This window comes from Poeciliopsis prolifica, unplaced genomic scaffold (genome assembly GCF_027474105.1).
Source record: "Poeciliopsis prolifica strain line A6 unplaced genomic scaffold, Auburn_PproV2 SCAFFOLD002, whole genome shotgun sequence".
NCBI lineage: Eukaryota > Metazoa > Chordata > Actinopteri > Cyprinodontiformes > Poeciliidae > Poeciliopsis > Poeciliopsis prolifica.
This window is the reverse complement of record NW_026562377.1, coordinates 14874703-14900063: the sequence shown is the minus strand read 5'-3', so window position 1 is coordinate 14900063 and position 25361 is coordinate 14874703. Positions and strand designations below refer to the sequence as shown.

General features: G+C 38.4%; 1 protein-coding gene across 1 annotated transcript in view; it reads right to left on the bottom strand.

The window, feature by feature from the left end:
* LOC129370740 (voltage-dependent R-type calcium channel subunit alpha-1E) overlaps nucleotides 1-25361 on the bottom strand; it is a 92546-nt gene that overhangs the window by 53761 nt on the left and 13424 nt on the right. The window contains exons 2-3 of the mRNA XM_055046917.1: nucleotides 24470-25026; nucleotides 1784-2050 (exon numbers count right to left, since the gene is read on the bottom strand). Coding sequence (XP_054902892.1) covers nucleotides 1784-2050; nucleotides 24470-24993 — 791 coding nt within the window. The 5' untranslated portion in view covers nucleotides 24994-25026. The remainder of the gene's footprint in view (nucleotides 1-1783; nucleotides 2051-24469; nucleotides 25027-25361) is intronic.

The following is a 25361-nucleotide window of genomic DNA, read 5'->3' as shown; positions in this document are numbered from 1 at the left end:
AAAAAAAAAAACAAAACCCAAAACCAATGAGCAGCAGTCATCAACAAAAGCAGGCTCCTTCCATTAGGTGCGTTTATAAGCTCAGCAGTGGAGCAGTCAGTCAGTCAGGAAGTTGATGAATGGAGCAGAACAATAGTCTGTGAACAGGCCACACCTGGCCTGGACACCTGGTGAGCTGTACAGCAGCAGCAGCGGCATAAACACGCCGGCAATCACTTGTGTGTGCCGCATCCCCTGCAACTGGGGGCGCAAAGCAGTAAAACTGTTTTGAAAGTAAAGCAACAAGTTGGTTTCTATCACCACCAGGAACGTAATGGATGGGCTTCATTTCAAGCCTTATAAAAACAACAACAAATGCACATAAATAATTGAATTGTGTGTGAACTTTTAATCTGGGCTGAATTAAACTATACAAAAATGATCTGGATTGTAATGGACTCAACACAGAACAGGCGCAACATTATAACCAAGCATTGGCAATCTGGTCTACAGCAGTATGACCTCTTAGCAGTATGGTTCTGATGTCGCATCAGCAATAAAACTTCTTCAGCCGTTTGAACTACTTGTTTTTTGGATCGGCACATATGGGTCAGGCTTCGCTCCCCACATGCACCCAAAGCCCTGCTGCATTTTCACTTCTGACGCCTGTTTACAACTGTAAACCTTGTTAAAAGTCCTGAAATCCTGATCCTTGCCACTCCTTTCCTGCTTCTAGCACCTCAATGCTGAGAACAAAATGTTCACTTGCTGCCAAATATGTCCAACCAACAGGTGCCACAGTGTTACTCACTTCACCTGTGAAGCCCTGAGCTGACCTCACAAAATAAACTGAAAACATGAACACATTTTATGATTTGATTAATTCATCATTAACACATAGTTGTGCTTAATTAGTACAATTATCCAGATTCTAGTTTACTTATGTTCATCTGCTGATAGGTGGAATCAGCAGCTCTTAATGATGTAATGCTGACAGAAAGGGTTTAAAGCCATGAATAGCAAAGCTCTTGTGTTGCTTTGCTTTGGCACGTTTTTCAGCATCGAAACAGAAGCAGATGATACCTGCATTACTCAGGAACAGTTTCCCGTCTTCTATAAATCAACTTCATTACAAAACAAGAAGCTAAATGTTTTTTTTAGTGATCAATCTTTTCAATAAAACACATTTTACATAATAAAGCAAAATTAAATACCTGGTACCACAAGTGCTATCCGTGGTGCTGAAACTTTATATGTTCATTCTACAGTTCATGAATGAACCAAACATTTCCAAGCAACCATAACTTTCTGTTTGATAGGTTTTTCTTAAAAACCATTAAGAGTTCAGTGGATTTTAGAAAACATTTTAGGCTAGAAGATTTGCCACGGTCAAAACTTCAACGTCAAAATGAAAAAAAAAACTAACAAAACAAACATATTATATGCCTTACTGTTGTGAAAGTTGTGAAAGCTACTTCAAGGGTAAGAAGGACCTTATTTTTTATTTTTTTAGATCAAGTGCTCCAGTTTGGTTTTGGAGCACTTGATCCAAAACCAAGTGCTTCAAGTGATAAATGTCATTTGCCTAGACATTTTTTTTTTAAGGTGAAACTGCAGGATTGTGAAAGTAATTAGACGATTGTTGTGCCAGGTTGGGTGTGAATAAACTCTTAAAATCAGACTTTGTTGCACAGGGAGTGTTGGTGACAGTTCACCTACCTTTAACATTTTCCATTTAGACACTTTGAACAAACAAGGTTAGTGTGATATCATCCCTGCAGAGCGGGGAGGGGGAAAAGGATATGGCCACTCAGTGATTTTCTTAGCATACTTCCGGACCACGTTGTCCTCTCCGAAGATGAAAAGCGACCTGTTGACGGTGAAGCAGTTCTCCCTGACCGGGATGGGGTTGTACAGGGCCATGGTGCGGGCGCGCTGCGCTTTGGTCTGCTTGAACGCCGGGGAGATCCCACCTGTGGACACGGCCGCTCCATCGCGGTTCCTGTTGCGCTCCGACCCTCCATCCCCGGAGCTCAACAAGCCCGGGACGTCGTCTCCGAAGCGGGCCATTCTGTCGACAAGACGGGGTTGAGGAGGGGGAGAAGGAAACGGGTTATTGGGCTACAGTCCTCCACAAAGCAGGGCGCGGTGCCACGATCACAGCGCCAGCGGCGCGTCGAAGAGATCTCGTTTGGTTTCAGTATTTTGCGGAAACATAATTGCTGCTTAACTTCAAAGTTGAACAAGCAAACCCCAGAAAAAAAAAATATTTTAAGTCACACAAATGAAAACAAAACAAAAAAAAGTGAGTCAACTCCTCATTTGGTGATCCGCGGTTTAAAATGAACCTGCCGGCGGTGCTTCATTTCACTCCATTTGTATCCATCCGACGTCTAAAGTCTTAAAAAAACATCTGCAACAGGTCGCATCCCCGAACTGCAGGAGAGGCAGCTCGATCCGTGGGTTTTCTTAAATAAAGCAGCAACACTCCGCGGTCTGACTGAGAGCGCATCTCTCCTCTCTGCTCTGCTCTGTTGACAACCTGATCACCATCCTGCCACCGAGCACGACGGAAAAAACGAACTCAAGTGTTTTCTACATTTTTCCCTCGAAAACAAGGCGAACAAAGGCAACCTGTCAACAAAGGAGGAAGAAGAAGAAGAAAAAAAACAGGAAATAAAAGATTCAATCGACTGGGCTGCGGGAGGACAATAAAGGAAGCGTGTCCAGTTTCCCTGCAGAGCAGCAGGAAAGGACACAACTGCGACAGGATCAACACACCTCACCTAACCTCTGTCCAACCCAGATCCCACAGCACATAAAAAGCTGTAATCCACACTGAAATGAGAAAGCACATCAGGTGGATTTTGTCCCCATATTTCAGCTAATCATCCGTCGCCTATAGAGAGTAACCCAAATCAAACAGGATGTGCAAGTTTGATGATTTTGCAGAACGCCTGGTGCGTTTTTAGAAAGTAAACATTCATGCGTTTCACTGGTGACCGGTCAGCTGCCACAGAAATTGGTGTCACGCAATATTCGTTTGTTGAGCGCGCGTGGTCACGCGTCAGGGCAGACAGCTTCATGCTGGTCACGCATCAGAGCAGAAGGTTGGGTGTGAAGCTGGAGGGAGTAAACACCTGTTGTGGAACATCGAGCGACAAAAAGCCACTATGAAGGAGGACAGCAAGCAGCAAGCATCTTTAACTAATTACAGGCTTCAACGCCAGTGAGCTGCTGCGTGCTGGCTGCTAAATGATTATGATGGAATCATTTAAAAAAGATAAAAATGTTGCTGAAGATGATTCTGGTGTAACATTACAGTACTCTATCCGTAAAGTTGCTGCAAATAAATCTAATGCAAAGGCCAAAATCAACCATAAACAGATTAAAGATGCATCTGTTTCAAAAAGCTTCTTCCTGTATGTCATAAACTTCCATTACAGACACTAAAAGCTGCAGCCCATGAAAAATGAAATCATTATTTAACAAATCTACTGAAAATGATCTGGGGTTAGACATTGTCTAGAATATGCATTTAGAGCAGGATGCCAATCTATCGTGACTGTATGAATAATAATTTGTTCAACTTTAAATGGTTTATCATGATGTAAGTCCTTTTTTTTCTTTTTTTTTTTTGGAGAGTTTGGTTTGCAATAAGAGCATAAATGTCCTCTGCAGATTGGTGACAGCTACACAGAAAGTACAAATATGTATGTATAAAAAGTTTTCAAATAATTTTGAAAGCCAGTAGAAGAAACTCATCACTTGACAAAGACAGCAAAAGCAATATTTTAATTTCAGTAGATTTAGTTAAGCTTTCTTATTTTTAAGAAATAATACTTTTTAAGAAAAACAACATTTGTGCAATTACCAATCCTTTCCAATGGACAAAATAGTCTAATTCAAATCTGAGTGTTTTAAACATTAAGTTTATAACAATGACTTTTTTTTATCTTGCAGTTATGCATATGAATTTTGTTTTTTACTTTAAATTTGCCCCCATAAATTTCACCTGCAATAATTCAACTGCAGACATTTGCTGGCAAAATTCACCTTGAAAGAAGTGCACTTGGAAATACTGTGACCTTCTGGTGACCCAAGCAAACACAATCAGCACAAGTAGACAGAGACAGTTTCTGATATGAGCGATATGGGCAACTGCCCAGGATGGCATTTTGTGGGGGGTGGTACGAAACCCCCCACATTCTCCCATCTTGGAATCAAAGTCAAATGTCTTAAGAGGTTTTTTATACTTAATTATTGTTTAGATATTATATTTATGAGACAAATGTACTAAAAGACAACATTCATTCTGTAAATGAGACAAATCTCTTATGAACCACTGCATGCTATGAATCATATGAGAGCAAATTTATAACTAAGCAACATTAGGCTTCCTCACAGGCTTCACCTTAATGGGTTGACTGGGAGGGTGGAAGCAGATTACAATCCAGCAGCTGTCAGCACTTCATTTAACTGGGAGAGGAAAACTGGTGGTAATGGGTAAGAAGACAAGATAAAAAGGGGAAGTGAACCACAGGAGGGAGCGTGAACCAAAACACCGGCACTGATGAGGATTTGGTTGATGGCAGTATGACGAAGGCAGTGATCAATGGCGTGTGGCCTCCGACTCATTAGAGCTCGAACACATTACAGGAAATAAAAATAGAACAGACAAAAAAAAGCATCAAATCTGACATCTTCTGCACCCAACTCTAGAAACCCTAGTTCATGTGAAAACTGCTTCATGCCGAACCAGGCAAACAATAAATAAATTAAATACTAAGCATGTGACACATCGCTTCTGGCATAAGAATATATGGAGAGATGAAAGGTGAGTTACAATAATTAGAAACACTGGAAGAAGAGAGAGTTTTGAAAACATTCAAATGAAGATCTAAAACAAACTACGAAATGGGTTTTTGTGTGATAAATTACCTTCTGAAGTTATTCATCTCTACTTCTGTCAATATAAATCCAATTGTTCTATAAAGGCCTCAAATGATGGAGAGAATTAACGAGCAAAAATCATGACAACAGACAGATAGGGAAGGAAGTTGCGAAGAAATTACATTTTTAGGCTATAAAACAAATCGAAAGATTATGAAATAACTGCAAGAATAAATCCACCAAAATTGGCAGAGCATTAACAAAAGAAGCAGCCAGAAAACTGTGGTAACTCTGGAGGAGCAGGAGAGATCCAAATCGAAACAGTGGTAGGAAGAAAACCATTGTACCATCATTCAATGGTGACACATGTGGACAACAGCGTCACAATGAGGGGAAGCTTTACTTCTCAAATAGGGAACAAAGCGATCCTGAAGAAAAAAGAAACATGCTGAGAGGCTTCACTGAAAATGCCCCAAAACATACTTTGTACATGTGACAGTGCAATGACAATAAAGTTGAATTCTATTCTATTCTATTCTATTATTGTACAAGAATTGTGAAGTCAAGGCACAGACCTAAATCCACTTAAAATTTGTTGTAAGACTTGGAAATAAATTCATACAGATGACATCTATTCAGTTTGCAGAGACAAGCCCCAAAAGACGTGCAGCTGGCATCGCAGTGGCTGGTGGGTTTGCCAAGCATGGATTCAAACAGAATAGAAATGCAAGCCAGTCATACTTTACTTGTGTCTTTTTGATTCAAATCCTAATTATCAAATACATTGTGTTATTATGTCACATAAAATATCAATACATATAGTTTGTTGTCAGAGTGCAGGAGAAATAAAATAAAAAAAATAAAGTGCTGAGAATACTTTTGCTGTATATTTGAGTGAAGGACCATTATTCACCAATGACAGAACAGCAATAGAAGATAAATACTGGGTAAAACTGTCATCTGGTGTTGTGAAATCCAGCCAAGGAATGCAGGGTTACTGAGGTTAGCTGAGAGCAGGTTGACGTTCCCTGCTCTGGTAATAGACTTACTGCTGCCACAGAACCAAGAAACAAGATTCAAAAATAGAGCGACTGGCTAGAGATACTGATTACCTGAAACCTGGTCATTACTGACCCGGTTCTACCAAATCTGGTACAAATAAAGCTGATTGACTACCCTCATATGTCGTAACAAAACAAACTCTTCTCACAAAACCTTCAAGTGTATTCAGCATGTCTGTATTCTCTCTTTTGTTCACCTTATGTGACCAGGAAACATTTTATATTCTTGCCAACTAACAAATTACCATCTGTTGAATTCCTTTCCTATCTCAAAGCTCTGCCCTTTTGTGTTGCAGCAAAGACTACTTTAAAAAATCCAATCATAAACGAATCACAAGCACCTCTATTTGAACTCTAAATAACAATGTATTTAAATTGTTGCTGGTTACTTTGTATGCGTGAAACTCCTAATTTTAAAACATGTTAGAAACGATGGAAGTGATTAATACCAAACATTTTCACTGTATCATGACCATTTATTCTTATTCTGGGATATCTGTAAAAACTGGTTCACTACATTACTTAAAATAATAACACACAACTGATGTCTGTCAAAAAACATCACATTTTGAGGAATATATTTAAAGGTCCCCCAAAGTTTTTGATCACACCTCATTTAACACAAGAGTCAAGATTGTAAGTTACGTGTATAATAATTTTTCTATGCACACAGTCTCCCCAACATGACTGTTTCTGTTCAAAGTTGGACCCATCGGCTAATGTGAGGCAAATAAAACACACAATTCACACTTTGCTTCAAGTCCAACAGAGACAGAGGTGAGGAATCTGAGTGTGTCTGAGCTCAACGTGTCAACACATTTTCATCAGAGTGGAGAATGCTGCTGATGACGGCTATGGGAGGGCCTTTAATTGTGGAGTTACAAATGAGAAGACCAAAACACACTCAGGATGGCACCACGTCAACATCCTTTGAGAGTTTCGCAATAGTTTCTCCAGTGGTGATCTTATTAGTTCATTCCCTTCATTACCACATTATCACAGAGCTTGAATCGGCTCACTTTTAATGAACTTCTCAAGGTTTATGTTGTTTGGTTTAGGAGAATTGAAAACTCAGAATAATATAATGTTTAGCCACATGAGGACTGGATTTAGTCATAGGTAGGTTTATGGAATATATATTAAAAAAAAAAGATTAAATCAAGGAAACTTTGCCACAGCAAATACTTATAGAGAACATCAGCAGACAAAAGCAGAGAAGACAAAAGATATAAGAAATATAGTGACGTTTCAATGCTTACAAAAACATTTAAGATGAGCCTTTGAAATGCAGTATGAAGTGAGGCTGCGACAATTCCTCAATAACTCGGATGATTTGATTTCAAAATCTCTCCCTTCGATTATTATGTTATTTTCCGACACAGCTATGTGTTTCACAGGCCAAATGTTTGTTTCACACCATGTTTCTGTTTACATTAATTGTGATGCAGATAGACAGGAGATTGTAAGTTCAAGTCTCTATCAAAAAAAAAAAGAGAAGTAAAGATCCTTTACAAGTTACATTACATGACAACATTAACAATAACTTTTGCAGATGGATGTATTTCTGTAGGCATAGTCATTGTGTTGGGAGAGCTACAGACAGATGGATCATCTTGATTCGTCTTGAGTGCAGACGTGAGTAAGTAAATCTTAAAAGGATGAGCTTTAATTATTCGCTTCGCAGAAACCTTGGAGACAAAAATACGTTAGATAATGATGCTGAGATAATCCATTATGATTTGAAGAAGTTAAGAAGTCTGCCTTAATTTGTTCCTTTGTTTACTTCTTGGTGTATTATCATGTTTTAGATTCTTTAGATTAATATTAATTTCTTTTCTGGTTCTTTTGTTACTTCCATCTCTCAAACAGAATTTAAGATCTCTGGTCTGCATCGTTTTATTCTTGGTTTCTCTGTTATTCTCCATCCATTCCTCCATTATTACTCCTGTTCTCTGGTCGTCGTTCCATATCCTGTGCCAGACGGTGGCAACCTCCTGTTAGTCATTTGTTGTTGTTTTTAATTCAAGTATTCTCTGCCATCATCTCTGTGCTTGTGTACTCTTTTATGACAAAACATTAAATTTTCTTTTTAAGAGATCATTTCATCCTAAATATCTAGGAGGAACCTATAGTTGTTTTACAATCAAAGAAAGATTTTATAAATATTTGCATTCCTTTGCATGAGTCCTTATTGTCTAACTCATTTAAATCTTGTAATTTATCGTTCTTATCATTATATTAGATCTTCAAATGCACACACACCATTGCACAATTACATATCCTATTCAGTTTTCAGTTTTTTTTAATCAAAGTACATTATTTTTAATTTTGTCCTTATTATGAAGTATATAATTGCTTATTCTATTTTAATATATTCTACATTTCTACATGTGAGAATCTATATGCTTTAATTGCTGCTGTTGCACTTAAATTTTCCCACTGAGGGACAACAAAGATTATTTCTACTCTATATGCAACAATAAAGGTGATGTCAAAAAGGCTGAAAATAATTGTGTTTAGCTCAAAATCTGTCAGGCATTCAGTTCAATCTGGCAAGATCCACTGCAACATTTCCAGTATTTAATTGTTTACTTATCACAAGATGACTGCTTAAGACTGAAGAGACCTTGGTGTGAAAGTACTTTTGTTTGGATAGCATTCAAACTTCAGCCGAGGGAGTCGTGTGGACAAGTGGGTAGAACAGCTGCACCATATACTGAGGCTGTCACCCGTCGGTGCAGCTGTCCCCTGTTTGACTCCCGTCTGGGTTATTTACTACATGTTTTCTCCTTTTCCGCCCCCTTTGCTTTCTAGTAGCTACTGTCAAATAAAAACCACCAGTGACACAAAATCTCCCTCTAACTCTCACTGGGGGCAGTGATAAAAGGCAAATATGCAATTTCAATCAAACGGTTGTATTGGCATTAATAACATCAACCAATAACATATATAATCCTCACACCTCTTTTTTTCCCTGTCGTCACTGTCAGTGAGCTTAGGTATTCAGCCTACTGTCACCTGCATCAAGTTTAGGTATGCAGGGTAATGAGTGTAGGACAGCCCAAATATAAAGCTGGTGTGCAGAATGTGCATGCATGACACCTGAAAAATAAACAAATATCTATAACCCAAACACTTCATATGCAGTGGTGTGAAAATGTGTTTGTTCCATTCCTGATTTCCTGGTTTTTGTTTGTCACACTACAGTGTTTCAGAGCATCAAACGTATTTAAATATTAGTCGAGGACAACCCAAATAAACATCCACCATCCATTTTCTAACACTGTTGTTCCTTGTGGGGTCAGGAGGGGTGCTAATTTCTATCTCCAGAGAACGCTGGGGGCAAGAGGCGGGGTACACACTGGACAGGTTGTCAGTCCATCACAGATGCAAATAAACCAATTATTGTTAAATTAAGGTACTTAGTTCAACAATTTAAAAAAATCCAAACCTACATTGCCCTATGTGAAAAGATACGTCTTTTCTACATGGCTTGTACTAAGTTTCAAACCAGACAACTTTTTAAGACCAAGTTGTTGTTTTTTCCCATTCTGACATAAAGGACAGATTAGGGAAGTGCACAACTGATAGTCCTGCTGTCAACAGACCCTGATGTTTCCCCAAAAAATTATTTCCTCTCCAACATGCCTCTAAAATTAATTAAACTCTACTTACAAAAGTTACTTCTGCTAACAACTGAATGCCCTAGATCTTTTTTTAGGGTTATCAGACCACAAACTATAATGAGAGCACAGTTTTAAAGTAAACACTTTTGTATGCAATGTATCTAACCTGTACATCCAAACAGAGTCCTCTGTCTTTAATAAATAGTTTGTGGATTCTGAATCCTGTCACTTGTCCAAAACCTCAAAATAAAACCGAGTAAGTTGCCTAAAAATAACCGCAGTGTTGGGTCAGTGTGCAGTGTTGGGTCAGTGTGCCGTCGTCCAGAGTGCACATTTCAAGATGACACAGAAAAGTTTGGGGCAAACACAGAGAGACCGATAGAGGACAAAGCCAGACCCATTGATGTCGGTGGATGAAGAGGCCATGGGATTGGACTATATTTAGCTTCATTGAGATGTTAATTGTAGAAACATGAGAAGAGCATAGTGTGAGTGGCTGGTTGTGTGGTAACAATGCTCTATACATGCATCACCAATTGAAAATCTGGGCTTTGCACTGGGAAATGGTTTTTGATCACACAAACATGAGTTATTACCAGAAGGTTTTCTAAAATCAATACTCATCTGTCTGCAGCAACACACTGAAATAAGAGCATCTCCACTATTATCAGGACCAAAAGGAAATGATAAGATGAAACAAATTTAACCTGAACAATTTTTGCTTTTTGCCTGTCTTGCCCTTCCTCTGTTGTCTTTCTCTCCCACTTCTTAACATCTCTCCTCCCCTCTTTACCCAACCCAGATTTTTGTCTTCGACTGTTGTCTTTCCCTTACTTGTTTCCTAGCAACAGAACTGACATGCCCCCCATCCGCAGCCCTGCAAAATCTGTGGTCGTAACTCTGGATTTTATAGCACAGCCTATATAAATCATGCTTCCCCACAGGGGGCTGAGTTATGTTCATTGTTTGCAGACATATGACTCCATTCGTGGGCATGCTGCTGACCTGGTTTCTTTCAGATTAAAAGTTTAAAGTTTTCAAAGCAACAGTTGGGCAGTGAACAATGTTCACTCGTCCATTGGTTAGGGAAACAAGGAGCTTGGTTGTGCTGCGATGTGACTTAATGTGAACCCAAAGCAAACAGCGAATCATTCCAGGAGGTCTCAGACAGATCCTGAAGCCAAATATAGTTGACATGAAAACACTGCAATGCAGTCATTGGCACCGACGCTGCCCAAATCATCCCTGCTGAATTCACATTCCTCACCAGTGTTTCAAAAGATCGCTGAAACAATTTCAAAGTCTCAAATATTCCAAAACAGCATGTATACAGTTATGCATAGGTACATTATTTGCATAGATAATTGATTTGTACCTTAAGTGCTTTTTATCATTTTATTTTTCTAAACTACTAGTTAACATTATCCTGAACGCCTACACATTATCAGAAAAGCTTATGTTTAAGGAACGAACTATCAAGATGCAATTTACACATCATTTTTTTATTCTTTCTATTTTGCAAAACCAGGGAAACTCAAAATCTAAAATTCCTCAAGGTACATAAGAAAACTTCAGCTGTTTGTCTTTGTGCTGTTGATGATCTGAGTTAAATTTGAAGGCATTAACGTCTCATTATGTTTCCTACCAATATGCAGCTATTTGAATTTAAAACACTGCCCTACATTGTGTAAGTTTTTACTTGGATTGAATTCAATTAGGAGCAGCTCCTCAGAGAAGCTGAAATAATGAATTTGAAAGGCAGTAGCTGCCATCTGCTGGCACAGAAGAGCTACTGCAATAATTACTACACTGAAGATTTGATTAGTTTTATCTAGTACTAAGTCAGTGGGCTGCACTGTCCGTGTTATTGTTTTCTTATGTTTGGACAGGCTTAAGACATATTTTCCAAAGGGCACCCTAAAATACAATAAGGTTTAATGATTTAATTTAAATTTTGAGGGTGGAAAACTGTCCAGATCAACCTGGCCAATTGTGAAAAAGTGGTTTCTCATTCTTGCTATAAAGCAGTGCTTCTCAAATAGTGGGGCGGCCCCCCTTTGGGGGGCGTGGTGCGATACCTATAAAGTGTAATTGCGCACAGTAGGCGGCAGTGGCGCTCTCATTGTTACTTCTGTCACGTTTGCGACAGTGCAACATTTTATGACTTACAAGACAACAGGTTTGCCTTGGTTAGCAGTGTTAAGTCAACAAAAAGCTCCGACTGCGTTCTGTCTATGGCCTCCGTTATTCAACAACCCCCAACATGAAAAAGTTTTTCACAGGGATGAAAAGAAAAGCGGAGAGAGACAAAGATAATGAGACAACAGAAAGTCAACCGAAAGCTAAGAAGAGGAAATACGACGAAGCGTATTTAGCGCTTGGCTTCACTGTGACTACAGTTGGAGAAGAGGAAAGACCGGTTTGTTTGCTGTGTCTAAAAATGCTCGCAGCGGACAGCATGAAGCCAAATAAATTAGCGCGTCACTTAAATACGTTACATCCCAATCACGCCGATAAGCCGCTAGAGTTTTTTCAGCGAAAAAAATGTTAATAAGGAAAAAATGTTATGCAGAGATGGATAGTCACGGTGGGGAGTTGGGGGCGCGAATAGTTTTCTTCTTGCTAGGGGGGGCGTAACGGAAAATAATTGAGAAGCACTGCTATAAAGCAATTAATTTGTGCTTAAATAGATGTTTTAGAAAGTTGAGTTTAATTTAACTAGATACTCCCAGGTCTGAATACCCATAGGAAAAAAAAATCCATTTAAATAGAACATGTGTAATATGTTTTAAAAGGCCTCAAAAGGTCCTTAAAAATCATAGCTCATTCTGAAATATACAAAAATTTAACAACAGTTGTTGACATTAATTAGTCTGAAAAGGAGCACAAAGCCATTTCTAAGGTTTGGGATTTGAACCACACAGAGAGCCATCATCCACAAACAAGAACAATCTTTAACATTCCCAGACACTAAAATTAATCCAAGACTCCAATGACAACTCACCAATAAGTTCAGAAAGGAACCCAGAACAATATCTAAAACTCACAATTCAAACACAAACAAGGAGAAAATAGTTTATCTTAGAAAGTTCTAAGACCAAAACTTTTTCAAGTTCACCAAGTTCTTAAGGAAATTGTTCTTTGGGCTGACAGAAGTGTAACTCAAACCAAAGAAAATTAACATCAAATAAATTCAGATTTTTTAAATTATGTGATCACAATAAAATAAATTTGCCTGATAAGTACTTACCAGACAGACAGCCTGGGGGAAGAAACTGTCTCTCTAGTGACAACTGTTTGCGCTCTATATCACCAACCTGAGGGTAAAAGTCTCAGGTTCTGAACAGTGTCCGCGCAGAAAGTTGTAAGTTTTAAGTCTAGGGTTAAATTCATTTGACTGTCTGACCTTAATCGAGCCATTCCTGCTGAAAAACTCTCCAATATGATTAACAAAAATGATCACAGACACTGGATGGCAACTATTGTCACCAAGAGTTAAACAACCAGCTGATACGTTTAGGATGTAATTACTTTTTTTATATAGAGGACCAGGCTGATTGGAATAGCTTTTCTCCATAGTAAATGAAACCATGATTTGAAAACTGAATTTTGCATTTACTCTGGTTATATTTGTCTAATATTGAAATTTGTTTGATGTGTGGAAGGGTTCAAATACTTTTCGTCAGAAGTGTAGAAATAAGTAACCGGTTTCATAGGAATAACATGAGATGACGCACTACCATTTTTATTACTATTACTCATATTCCCCTTCCAACTTGTTCAGAATAAAAATCGTCAATCATTCATAAACTTCCAGAGAATTTAATAAATAGAATTAGAAAAGCACAAAACTTTGAGGCCGTCATTGCTCTCCCACTTGAACCAGAGCATGAGTCTTTTTTCTATTAGTTCAAGAAAACTCACTGAATTTTTGTTGGTAATGGAACCATCACTTTCATTTAATCATCTTTGGCAATGAAAGTGGTTTTCTTTTTTAACCGAAAAGCAAACTTGTCATAAATTCATACGAAGGTCCAGAAAGAAAATCGTAGGTGGCTTGTGAATGTGTTTTTTTTTGTTGTTGTTGTGTTTTTTGCTGACAGGATAAAAGCTTGTAATAAGCTGTAGGCAGTTTGAAGAATATTCCAATTAGTGCTTCATAGGTCAGTGGTTTGAAGTTATTTCACAATCAACACATGATGTAAAAGCACAAAAAGAAAATTTGGAACATTGTATATGCAATACAAAATAAACTGTTAACAAAAGCATTTTCTTGAGATAATTAGAAATGTACAAAAATGTGGAGTCTTATTGGTATTTAAGCTAATTTCTTTTTAAATCCAAACAGCCTCTTCAAATATCAAGTTAGATCAAGACTTAAGTGTAGAAAAGGAGTGGTACTTATCATGCATGTTGTCACAGATCAATGCAATCGACAGAGTTGGCTGTAAATTAACAACTAGGGCTTTGCAAAGACTGGTCAGTTATAGTCCAGAAGGAATGGAAATGTGAAGAAAATAAGGGTCTAACAAGGCCAAACATGAATAAAACTGAATCAGAAATTCTCAGATTGTGGATAGTCACTTAACTAACAAACATGCGAGTGTGTGCGCTTGATTTTACTCCAATTAGACTCACTATCCCAGCCGCTGCAGATTAATCAGGCTTGATTTTTCACTCCACAGGACATTACATTCCCACATCATTACCTAATGGCTTCTTAAGTGGCAGCTGCTCCGAACTAGGAAACATACCGTGCAGACGAGCTCAACTCAAGCTGCACTGAATCACGCCTTCTGGTGGGTCACAAAATGTTAATTTAACACAAGCAGGATAGAAATCAAAGTCTAGCATGAGCTGGCAGAAATATGATAGAATGAATCATCAGTACTTTGGGAGGTTTTATCAGTTCTTGTGAATGTACTTCTTACCTGTTGCAGGGTTCAGGTAAATTAAGCCAAATGGGAGCTTCAAAACAAAAAACATGAAATGTCTTGTTCTAAGAAAAAAAAAAACACTTTATGTCAGTAGTCATACAAATTTATTCTGTTGGAAGTTTTTCAACATATTTACCTATTTTATAACAAATGCTTGCCTCGGAGGGAAGAACACAATTCATTTGCCTCATGAATGCATGCATGAGCTCCTGTGTGGGCAGTTCGCAGCATCGCCACTAGAGTTCGCAGTAATTACACAGTGAACTCCGGTCCTCCCACTGTGGATATTGATGACGTTTCCGTTTGCTTAGCCAGCATCATTTTTTCCATTTGTCAGAAAGCTCCCTCCTGGCACAACATAAGTCATGCAGCCGCAAAAGTTGGACTGCATTTGGTTTGTGGAGTGAATTGGAAGTGATGAATGTTTCACATGCACTTCAGGTGTGCATCTGACTTGTTTTCCTGCACATTAGTCTCTAAAGTGTGGTTATTGGAGCTGACCACATAATTACTGCGGCCATCTCTGAATTGTAATCTTAAAACAAGGGCCAAAAAGACAATTTAGTAACAGCTGAAGCTCCACACAAAGCTCCGTTTTGCTTGAAAGGAGCAGTGTCTGAAAGAAGTCCTGCTGCACAACAAAGTAAGCTAACAGCACAGAACTCTCAAAGCACAGCACAGCCATCTTTGATATTTTAATCAAGAGCTTTGAATGAGTGAATGGGGAGAAAATTCAAGGTCTGCAGCAGGGAGGACATTCATTCATTCGTTCATAGCCCCACCCGCCTTGGTGTGTGAGGACTTTAATGTCCAGGGACACCACAGTCACAGCATGTATGCACATGAAAACACACATGCAGGAATAAGGAAAGTATATTTTGTTAAATATGCATAAAAACTATGGAGGATCATTTATATATTTAAAACCTCAAATCTTTTGAGAGAAAATTACATTTTAAAAATATACTGGGAATGTTTTCCTACATCATGAATCATGCAAATGGATATAGGCACATGCTTTTCTTACTTCTATGCTAAATAGTCAACTTACTTCTATGCTAAATTAATTATAAATATACAAACACAAAATGTGTTTTAATGAAATTGGAAGTACTGATAAGTACTTCTTGGTTTGATTTTACAAGGGGACTCTCTGAATATACGCATATATTGAAAAGGCTGAAAAATATAGGTTATATGTTACTTTGCTTCCTGGTGTTCATTATGAAACTGAACATAAATGTCATCCTTGGGTGCCTGAACTCAGGAATGTTTATTGATAAGCATCGTATTGTTTCTGAACATCAATATGCACTAGAAAATCAAGGAGCATGTTGCAGTCATGTGATGTAAATGAAGGGCTGTAGAAGCCATATTTCACAGGGTTTTCTCAGGGGAGTGAGCGGCTTCCTGCAAAGCAGGGCATGTGCCTGCAGAGATGCATGATGATAACAAATAAAGATATGCTGCACTGCAACAACAAAGCTTAAAGAATGGGGACACAAGCAAAATATTACTTTGGAAAGAGGACTGTAGACCATTACCATTTTGAGTAACTTTATTTTATAGTTTCATTATGAAAGCGAATAAAGGTTTATTGGTTTGCTACTTTGACAATGATGAAGGAGAACACTTTCAAGAGGCTATTTAAAAAGTAAGATGTCTATTTATTTTTTTTAAATTCAACTAGAAAACAGGCTTTAGTCAATTCTTTGTAATGAAAACACCTGAACAAACAGCATTTAGAAGCTTCATTTTTTTTATCCTAAGAGATTAACATAATTGTTAAAGTAGTTAATTTCATTTGTTTTCTAGAACTGTGAGTCCTCTTTAGAAGGCTGAAGTGTCCTCTTTACATGGTTAACTAACTGACTGTCCTCAGTGATGGAAGCCTAGGACATACCATCAGAGAGCTAGAGTAGAAACATTCAATGCCTTGCAAAAGTATTCAATCCCTTTGCTATATCAGATAAGGACTGTAGAACTTCAAAGCAGCGTTATGTGTTAAATAATTTCCCAAGTTTTGAGCGACTCATAGAGCACTGTTGTGTAAACCTGTGAAGTCATGGTCAGAGTAACAGACTTGGCAAGAAGAGCAATGATCAGAATAGCAGCCCATGGTAACTCTGGAGCAGCGGAAAAGATTCACAGCTCAGAAAATCTGTCGACAGGGCAACTGTTATTTGCCTATTTTCTAAATCAGACATAACTAGAAGAGCAAGAATAGAGGCATTGTTGAAGCCATTGTTGAAGCCGTAATTTACCACCAACCATGTCTAGTTTGTGGTACGCTGCCTAAATAAAAAATCTGGAAGATTTTTTATTTAGCTCAGAGGAAACCACAAATAAAAAGTTTTGCTTCATGGAAAATGATGTGCATGACAGAAAACTGAACACACCGTAACCACAGGTAAACAAGGTGGTGGCAGCATCATGCTCCGAACGTGCTTCTCTTCATAAGGAACAGGGAAAAGTTGGTCAGTTCATGGAAAAAGTAGAGACTAGTTTAGATTAAAGCAGGGGTGCCCAAAGTCGGACCTTGAGGGCCGGCATCCCGCATGTTTTTTCCTTTCCCTGGTGGTAGTAAGAATCTTTTCAGCATGTCAATGTTCTTCTTAAGCCTTCAAACGAGCCATCATCCGATCCAGGGAGAGAATTATATTAAGTATATTAATTTGTCATGATGGGCCAGTCAAAGCACAGATCTATGCTCATTTGAGAATAGGTGATAAAAAAGACGTTGATATATGCAGTCAGAGGACGGCAGATCATAAATTTAGTTCAAGACCATCTTCTCAAACTAGAATAATTACAGTAATCAATGTAAAATCCTCCATGCTACAAAACAATCTGGAAACAATTCAGCAGCAACTTGACATAGCAAAAATAATATTGTTTCTTATGATGAATGCTATAATCTCTATTCCATCACTGCATTGTTTCTGCTTAGAAGTAGAAGAAATATGCTGAAGAAATATTTAGACATCGTCTCCTGACAGATCAGATATCTTTGGAAATCTCTTCGTCTCTGTGACAGTCATCAGCAGTGTCAGCTTGTGACAAATTGTCATCCAAACACACAGACAGGGAGCAAAAATAGGAAAAACAAATATCAAATTGGAGGGCAATTGAGAGCCCAAATGCAGGAATAGACCATTTCATCTCATAAATGCAGCAGAGAAAGATAGATATACTTGATCAATAAACAAACTCAACAGTTTGAATGAAGTGATATGAATGCTGTATAGACGGTGAGAAAACATGTTTTAGTCAACTTTGTCTAATTGCCCTTAATGATGCTGCGAACCCTATTCTCTGTTTTGCTTAAGAGATGCACAGTTTTGTGGCAACTAAAGCCGCTATTCAGCATGTCATCATTAATATTTCAAATGTGACAAACTGCTCTGACATTTACACTGCACTGGGGTGTCTGTCTGACACTGACAGAGGGACAATAATGAAGTGAAGGGCTCTGCTGCTGCTGTGCGCTGATGCAATTAGAAAGGTTTAGGCCTCAAAAAGTGTTCAACCTTCATTGGTAAAACACTAATGGTGGAAGCTGGGATGACCTTTAGAGAAATCCTCCACTGTCCTTTAGTTGAGATTGAGCTGCTTACAGGAGATACAACAACTGGTCACATCCTGTCAGCCAAAGCAGCGTAGATATGAATCACCAACCTGGTTTTTATATTTAGACTCTTATAGTTTGTTTTATTCCAGTGTCTCTGTTTGCAGTTTCACACACTTTTGAGAGAAAGTGAATGTGCGAGTGAGCTGCAGACAGACTTGGGTTTTAAAAAGCTTGAGACCTGCAGTTCAGAGGGTTGAGAAGAACCCACTAGTGAAAGTCTCAGAGGACGGCAAAGTTCAGAAAATCTCAGAGCTGAAGATTTCTGCAACAGATTGTGGTGAGAGGCCATGTCAGTGTTTCCCTGACTAAATTGGTACAGAGCCATATGTGGAGGTAGGAAGGAAGTATGGAAAAATGAAAGAGGAAACAAGAAAAGAAGGGAATGAAAGAATGTGAGAAAGAACAAACATCTGGAGTCTACAACAGCTGACTCCAGATGTTCTGACTCCAGTTTGCTCTTTGTAAATCTCCTTCAAATCTTTAGTAGATTTTGCTACAAAATCCTCTCAGAGCTGCGGCTATACATGCTCCTGCTGTGGCTTTTCCTACCACACTTTTTCCTTCCACTCAACTTTCTGTGAATAGACTTGGATCCAGAACTCTCATGATTGTGTAGTCTACTGACCCCAAGTGAGATGCTATTTAGAGGCTCAAGAAAACTTTGCAGTTCATTTGATTAGTTAATTGAACAGAATGTGACACCATAACTTTGCAGTCTTTAAATTGTACAAAAGTTAAATTTTCTGAGAATTGTAGGTGTTTATTTATAATTACAAAAAATATACAATTGTTTTTTATAATTACAAAATTACAAAAAAGAAGGGCTTTGGATATTTCCTGCTATGTGTAATTAATCCATATAGTATATGATGTGCACTTTCTGAAACTTTTTCATAATTTTCTAATTGTTTCAGATGTACTTTCATGTGTTGAATGGATGGGAAGATTATGTGGGAACATTATTTTCTTATATCATAATCCTCCCTATGCTTTTGAGAAAGGCAGATGCACAATAGTTTAAATGAGGTACAGTACACGTCCACTCAAATGACAAAATAAGACCCCCTGAATCACTCTTTTCTGCTGGATGTTGCATGGCTAAATAATGAGGTCTGTGGAAAAAAAAAAACTGTTGTAAAAAGACACTTTTATACCAGCTCCGGGCAGAGAAGTGAGATGTAAGGCTTTATAGATGGTCAGAGACACAGTTAGAGCGTTTGTGTCAGACAGAGATCACAAGACACAGGGATCACAAAGAGTTTATCTAAGCCTCTGAACACTCCTGTCAAAAGATGTTCCAGCAGAGACACACGGCTCTGCAAAGAGTCAACGATGACAAAACCCACACACTGTACATAACAACAGAGTTGATGGCTTCACCATTGATCTGCTGCAGTTCGTCTGCCATCTGTTTACCTCTGAAGACTGCAGCATTTTCTGAATCTGACTCCTGTGAAGTATTGCATTGAATGCATAAGCAAGCGTTTGAAGTTTAATGATATTTTTAAATAATTTGGTCCTCAGCTTTGATTTTTTACAATTATTTTTAATCCACACTGGGTTGAAACTTTACATGCAGACTTAAGCAAACATAAAAACAAATTTGGATAGATGTTGCTCAGCTGATTGCAGAGAAAACACACTTTTAGTCACTGCCAGCAGGTTTTGGATATAATTCTGTCCAAATGTCTCTACTTGCAAGATGAGGTGGTACTCAATAGAATTGGTTGCTTTTCAGGAACAAAGACAACTTAGAAGCAAAGTGAATATATTTTCAATAGAACTAAGGATTGGGTGATTCCTGAAGCAGGTTGTATCCATTGCAACAACAATTTCAAAGTAAGTTTTTGATCATTGTTGTGTTAAAGCATCAACTGGCTTGAGGAAGTTGATCGAATATCCAAGAACTTTACTGATGGTCATACCTGTGAATTCTCTGCAACTTGATAGGAAAGATTTCCCCAATATGTGTGGCTGCATGTGCATCGGTGTAACCAGTATGGATTAGACTAAATCAATAAATTTAAAATTTTACATTTATTTTTGTTAGAAATAATTAGTGGAAGTTGTATGCTGCATAATAATCCAAATGCATGAATTAAAGCTCTAAATTAAATTAAATTAATCTCAGTTTATTTAAATAGTGTCAATTCATTGCATCAAGTCACTGACTTGCAGCATTCACTCTTCCTAGATGAACATAGCAAAAGTACATTGTCACTTGCACTGAGTCATTGACTTTTGTTTTGCTGTGCATTTCATCAATAGTGCAAAGAACTGTAGATGTATGTGTCGTGTTGTATCGGCCACTTGACTCACTGCAAGATATAGCAGCGAAGATGTAGTTAATATAAAAGACAAAACATGAGACAGATCAAAAATAGAAACATCAGAGGTGCTATGGGAGAACAACATGCTAAACTCAGCTGTGTCTGTCCTGCAATGCTAATGATTTTTTTGGAAAGAGGCCATTTTTTAAATGAACGTCTTGTTGCTTCCAGCTCACATCATAAACTGCAAGGCAAGTCAAACAATTAATTTACTGTCCAACTCTGTGTGCAGCTTTGTTTTTAGGGACCCATTAAAACAAATGACAATTGTAGAGAAAATATTACGCTTCTCTGCACTCTCATGTCACAATGGCTTCACATTCATTCAGTTTAATTCAGACTGTTTTGTACCGTTTTGAGATAACATCATCACAATCAGATGCTGCAGACTCATTGATTCTGTGTCTCTTTGCTTTAAAGATGAGCTGATAATTTGATAAGAACTTCTAGACAAAACAAGAATAAAAAAGAAAAGAATACAGGCATGACATCTGTGAACCAGGAAGGGTGAAAATCATTGCAAATCAAATAATGCATTTATTATGTCATTTCAGCCAAGCTTTAATTGTACACACATCCAATCCACATTACATGAGATTAATATTATTGGTCTCCGATAGACACTGGCACTTAGAAATGGGGATTGTGTCAAAACTGGAAAGCCCTGCTAGTCCCTCAGTCTGCTCAGACTTAATTTCCAAGTTCAGCTTAATGACTCATAGATGTAACATATGCTACTAGTGCTTCTACAGCCCTACCTGCTTTGAATTTCTGGCTGGCAGCATTTAAATGAACCACAACACCCACACGCCTAGTGGCTTTCTATTACTGTTTTTCTCTCCAGTTTTTGTGAGACCATTTGGAGAATTGGACTTCTGTCAGCAGCACCTGCTGCAGGGCTGATGCAGAGTTTAATGTAATTTGCTGATCTTTGCTGCCGACTGGACCCTGCATAATTGTTGATGATCTTGATCAAAATGAGCAAAAAAACCCCAAACAAAACACTAAACATTTTAAAAAAAAAAAAAAAACTTAAAATAAAAGTGTGTTGGAGATTTGGCAACTCCAAAAAATAATTACGCAGTTTTCTGGAACGCTCTAAAACAGAACTGTAAAGATGCTTTTCATGCCCCTGTTACCAACCTCCTCTCTACGAAGTGGGATGATAAAACATTGTCCTGCAATGTTTGTCACAGTTCCAGATGTTTTAAATGTTTTAGATATTGATCTGCCTGTAGTCATGGGCATATCTACTGTATGTAGTTTTCTGATTCATGAGGACATATCCAGGTATATGTCAACTTTCAAATGTCTTCCTTGGTTTTAAAACAAGTTTTTATTATCGTGCTATTTCACTTTTTTCCATATATGCAAATTGGTTCAATTGGTTTTCTGTTGTTCTTGTCTTTTTGAGAATAATATCTTCCTATAGTCAAACTGCCAGATTGATTCTGCCTGATTACTATAATTAGAGGCACAATAATATCAACTCTAAACACAGCTGTTCGATAAAATGCTTCCGAGAGGATGTCGTAATTTAGATCCTCCTGGGATGAATGCCGCAAATGCATTCACACAGAAGCCTCCACAAATGTGAGAGTACATTAGTCTCTGAAGTACTCTCATTGCTGATGAAGCATCAAAACCAAATGCTTGGACGCTTTGTTTCCAGAGGCTGAGGTTGAAATTCAGGATCCCAAAGGGATCCTTTTCTCAATGAGCATCAAATACTCAGCAAACAAACAACATGCTATTGTTGGTGAACAAGAGCATGTAGGTTACCTTACATGGAACAATTACTGTGACACTAAAGGGAAAACAGCCAACAACAACTAACTCTCTTGGGATGTCAAAGTATCCCAACACAAATTTCACTTTGCTGTGTCATTTGTAGACAATAAGCAACAGTTTGTCCCAAGTGTGTGATGATGAACTGGTCATTTGAAGCCCACATAGAAGACAATTCCTCTTGGGTGCCTGAAAACATCGAATATATTCAATGACACATTTTTTATAAGTCTGAGCCTAAAATGAAACCTTAAAAACTAGGAAATCATTAGGACTTTATTTATTGCCTTCAGGGAGTCATGAACACCCAAAGGAAATTTAAATGATGAATTGGGTTCTGTCAATTATTTTTAGAACCCAATTATTGACAAACTTCTTAATCAATGTCCGTTTTCACACTGATTATGACGCATTTGTCACGGAGCAGAGCGGGGTCATAATAATTTCAGCAGCAGGTCTTTCGGTGTCATAATAGGACATTTTTACAAACAAAATATTCAGGAAGCATAACCAAACCTGCAGAAAAACACAGACAACGTTTAATGTCAAAGTGTATCAGATTGCCCTGCAATGAAGCTAATTTTATTTGAAAACTCAAAACAGGTGCAACAATTGGCTCAAGGGCAAATGCTGATTTCCCCCCCTCCTGCCAGGTAGCTGAGGTCTGCTGTTAAATGGCAGTGAGAGGTGGATGTGCACGGTTGTAATGCCTTCTGACTCACTGTGGTCACTGTCGTCTCAGCAGCTTCAGTCTACATCTGTCATGACGTATTACAATAATTATATTGGACAGGGTGGAGAATAGCTATCTGTCCATGGTCAAGCATCTCTACAGGCCTCTTGATCCACAAATTGCCCACTTGCAATCTGCTGTGACATGAACCTAAATATCAAATGCAAATTAAAGCAGGAAAAGTTCTCATTCATCCTCTGTTTCCTCATTACCTCCCCTGCGTTCAGCGCACGTCATCTTCTCTCTCATCTCACGTCCCACTCTCTCTGCAATTAGCCTCCCTAAACCTCCGTCTCTTTAGGCGTAGCTCATGATAAGATGCAGCATCCTGTACCTGTGGTGAAAAGGGTTCGAAGGGGGGCACGGAGGGTGCCAGCTAGAGGTGAAGCTCTGGCTTCAGCAGGAAAAGACATAGGGGGGTGTCACTGCAATAAACAGCTAGAAACTTCCACCACACCACAGGACAGGAAGCTAATAAACACACACACGCATACACACAGCCTATTTAATATTCATCACATGGAAAGAACATGGGAATGAGTGCACATACATACTCATCAATGCTTCGCAGTAAAATAGTTGAGGTGACACAAGAAGATGCTGAATCTTTTTAGTAGTTTATTGTTCACTTTTATGCTGGTTTAGATAAAGCATATTTTACATGGATCTACATTTTTTGCTTCTAAATTGTTCTGAAAATGTTTCTTTTCTTTTTCTTTATGTTTTTTCTTTACCTTTTACTTTTGTGCGAAAGATTATTCCTAAAATTGAGACAATATTTATTTTCATATTTCTTATTTAACATTATGTACATAAAGAAGTTGTTGATTTCAATTTGTTTGTTTATTTGACAACCTGAATTGATTTTTGCATTTCCATTTCAAGAGAGTATTCAGTCTATTGAATAGGAAGTGTTTGCTTGATGACAGTATGTGATCAAAACACTGCATTATAAAGTTTAGCAGGTCAAACAATGTGAGCTCCTCTTTTCTGGTCTTTAAATGTTCTAGTTATGAATCTTTGAAGTTTGTTTTTCTTGAGCGATGTTTTTAGACATGAAAATCATCTAGCATTTATAGACCAAGCCTAACATAACACATATATCCAAGCTGAAGAGATCATTTTTAAAGTTTTGCTTTCATTTGCAAGATAACTGTGGATCTAATCTTGTTAATTCAACAACAGAAATTAGGTTTTCCAAAAAAAAAAAAAAGAAAAAACTGAAGATTATGGGACTGATTGCTTTTTTATGGTATAAGAAATTCCCTCTGTGATGGAAACTTTGGCTCCTGGGAAACATTTTCATCTCCAGGATTTCTAGCAGCAGCTGATGAAACAGAAATCAGATATGCCTGTATTTGTCATAGTGAGGCTACATTGTGAAGTATGTACGGTACAGTGTAACTCTGTAATGAACGACATTTCTGAAACTACAAATTTGAAGTTATATTTTAAGAAATCACAATGTACTGTGAGGAATGTCATACTTACTCCCACTCTTTGCGTCGAGCTTGTGGTGTGCTGTGTATTTTGTGGGCCTGGTGTGCTTTCACAATGTCTTTCTGTTCAATCAGGCCTCCCCGCCGCCTCTTGATGACGTTGGGACTGACTACCAAATCTCCATCCACCCCAAGCATCCCACCTCCAGCGTCAAATGTTGAGGCCACATCCAGGGAAAGGCCGAGGCGGTTTGGGTGGAGGGTTTGAGCCTGCCCAGTCATCTGTGGGAGGTAGAGATTGTCATAGCTGGTGGACAGACTCTGGGGCTCCAGGAGCGGGTGAGGCTCAGAGCAGGGGCTTGAACCTCCAGCCGGCCCTCCCCGATGCTTCTGCCAGCTCTCACAATCCGTTGGTGATGGGTGGAGAACGTGATGCCTGGGGCTGCTGCTGTCACACATCTGTCCAAAACCAGCTGCTGGACGGTCAGCCCCTCCTGAGGTGGGAGGTCGCCCCAAAGCATTGTGGTCATCTGTCAGAGACTGAGAGCTGACAGAACATGAGCCCAGTTCCAGCATGGTGGTAAGGCTGCCCAGGATCTTAGCATAGTGCTGCAGGAAGGAAAAAGAGCAGAGATCAGACAGACTTAAAGTTTTATCACAATATTTTGTGGTACTATTTGGGTAACAATAAAATTGATGATAAGAACTGCTTTTTACTGCTTTTCTAGGTAATTGTATGCATAACACAGCACTCATAGCTTCACAAACACAAATACTGCTCTTGAAAATCATTCCTATTTGTAATATGTCTCTTTAGGACACCAGTCATAAAACGAAGTTCAATAAATTGTGAAAGTGAAGACATATTTTAAAATTTATTGATATTTATTGATGCTCTCGTTGAGCAAACAGTGAAAGAAAACAGCAAAAATAATATTGTGGAC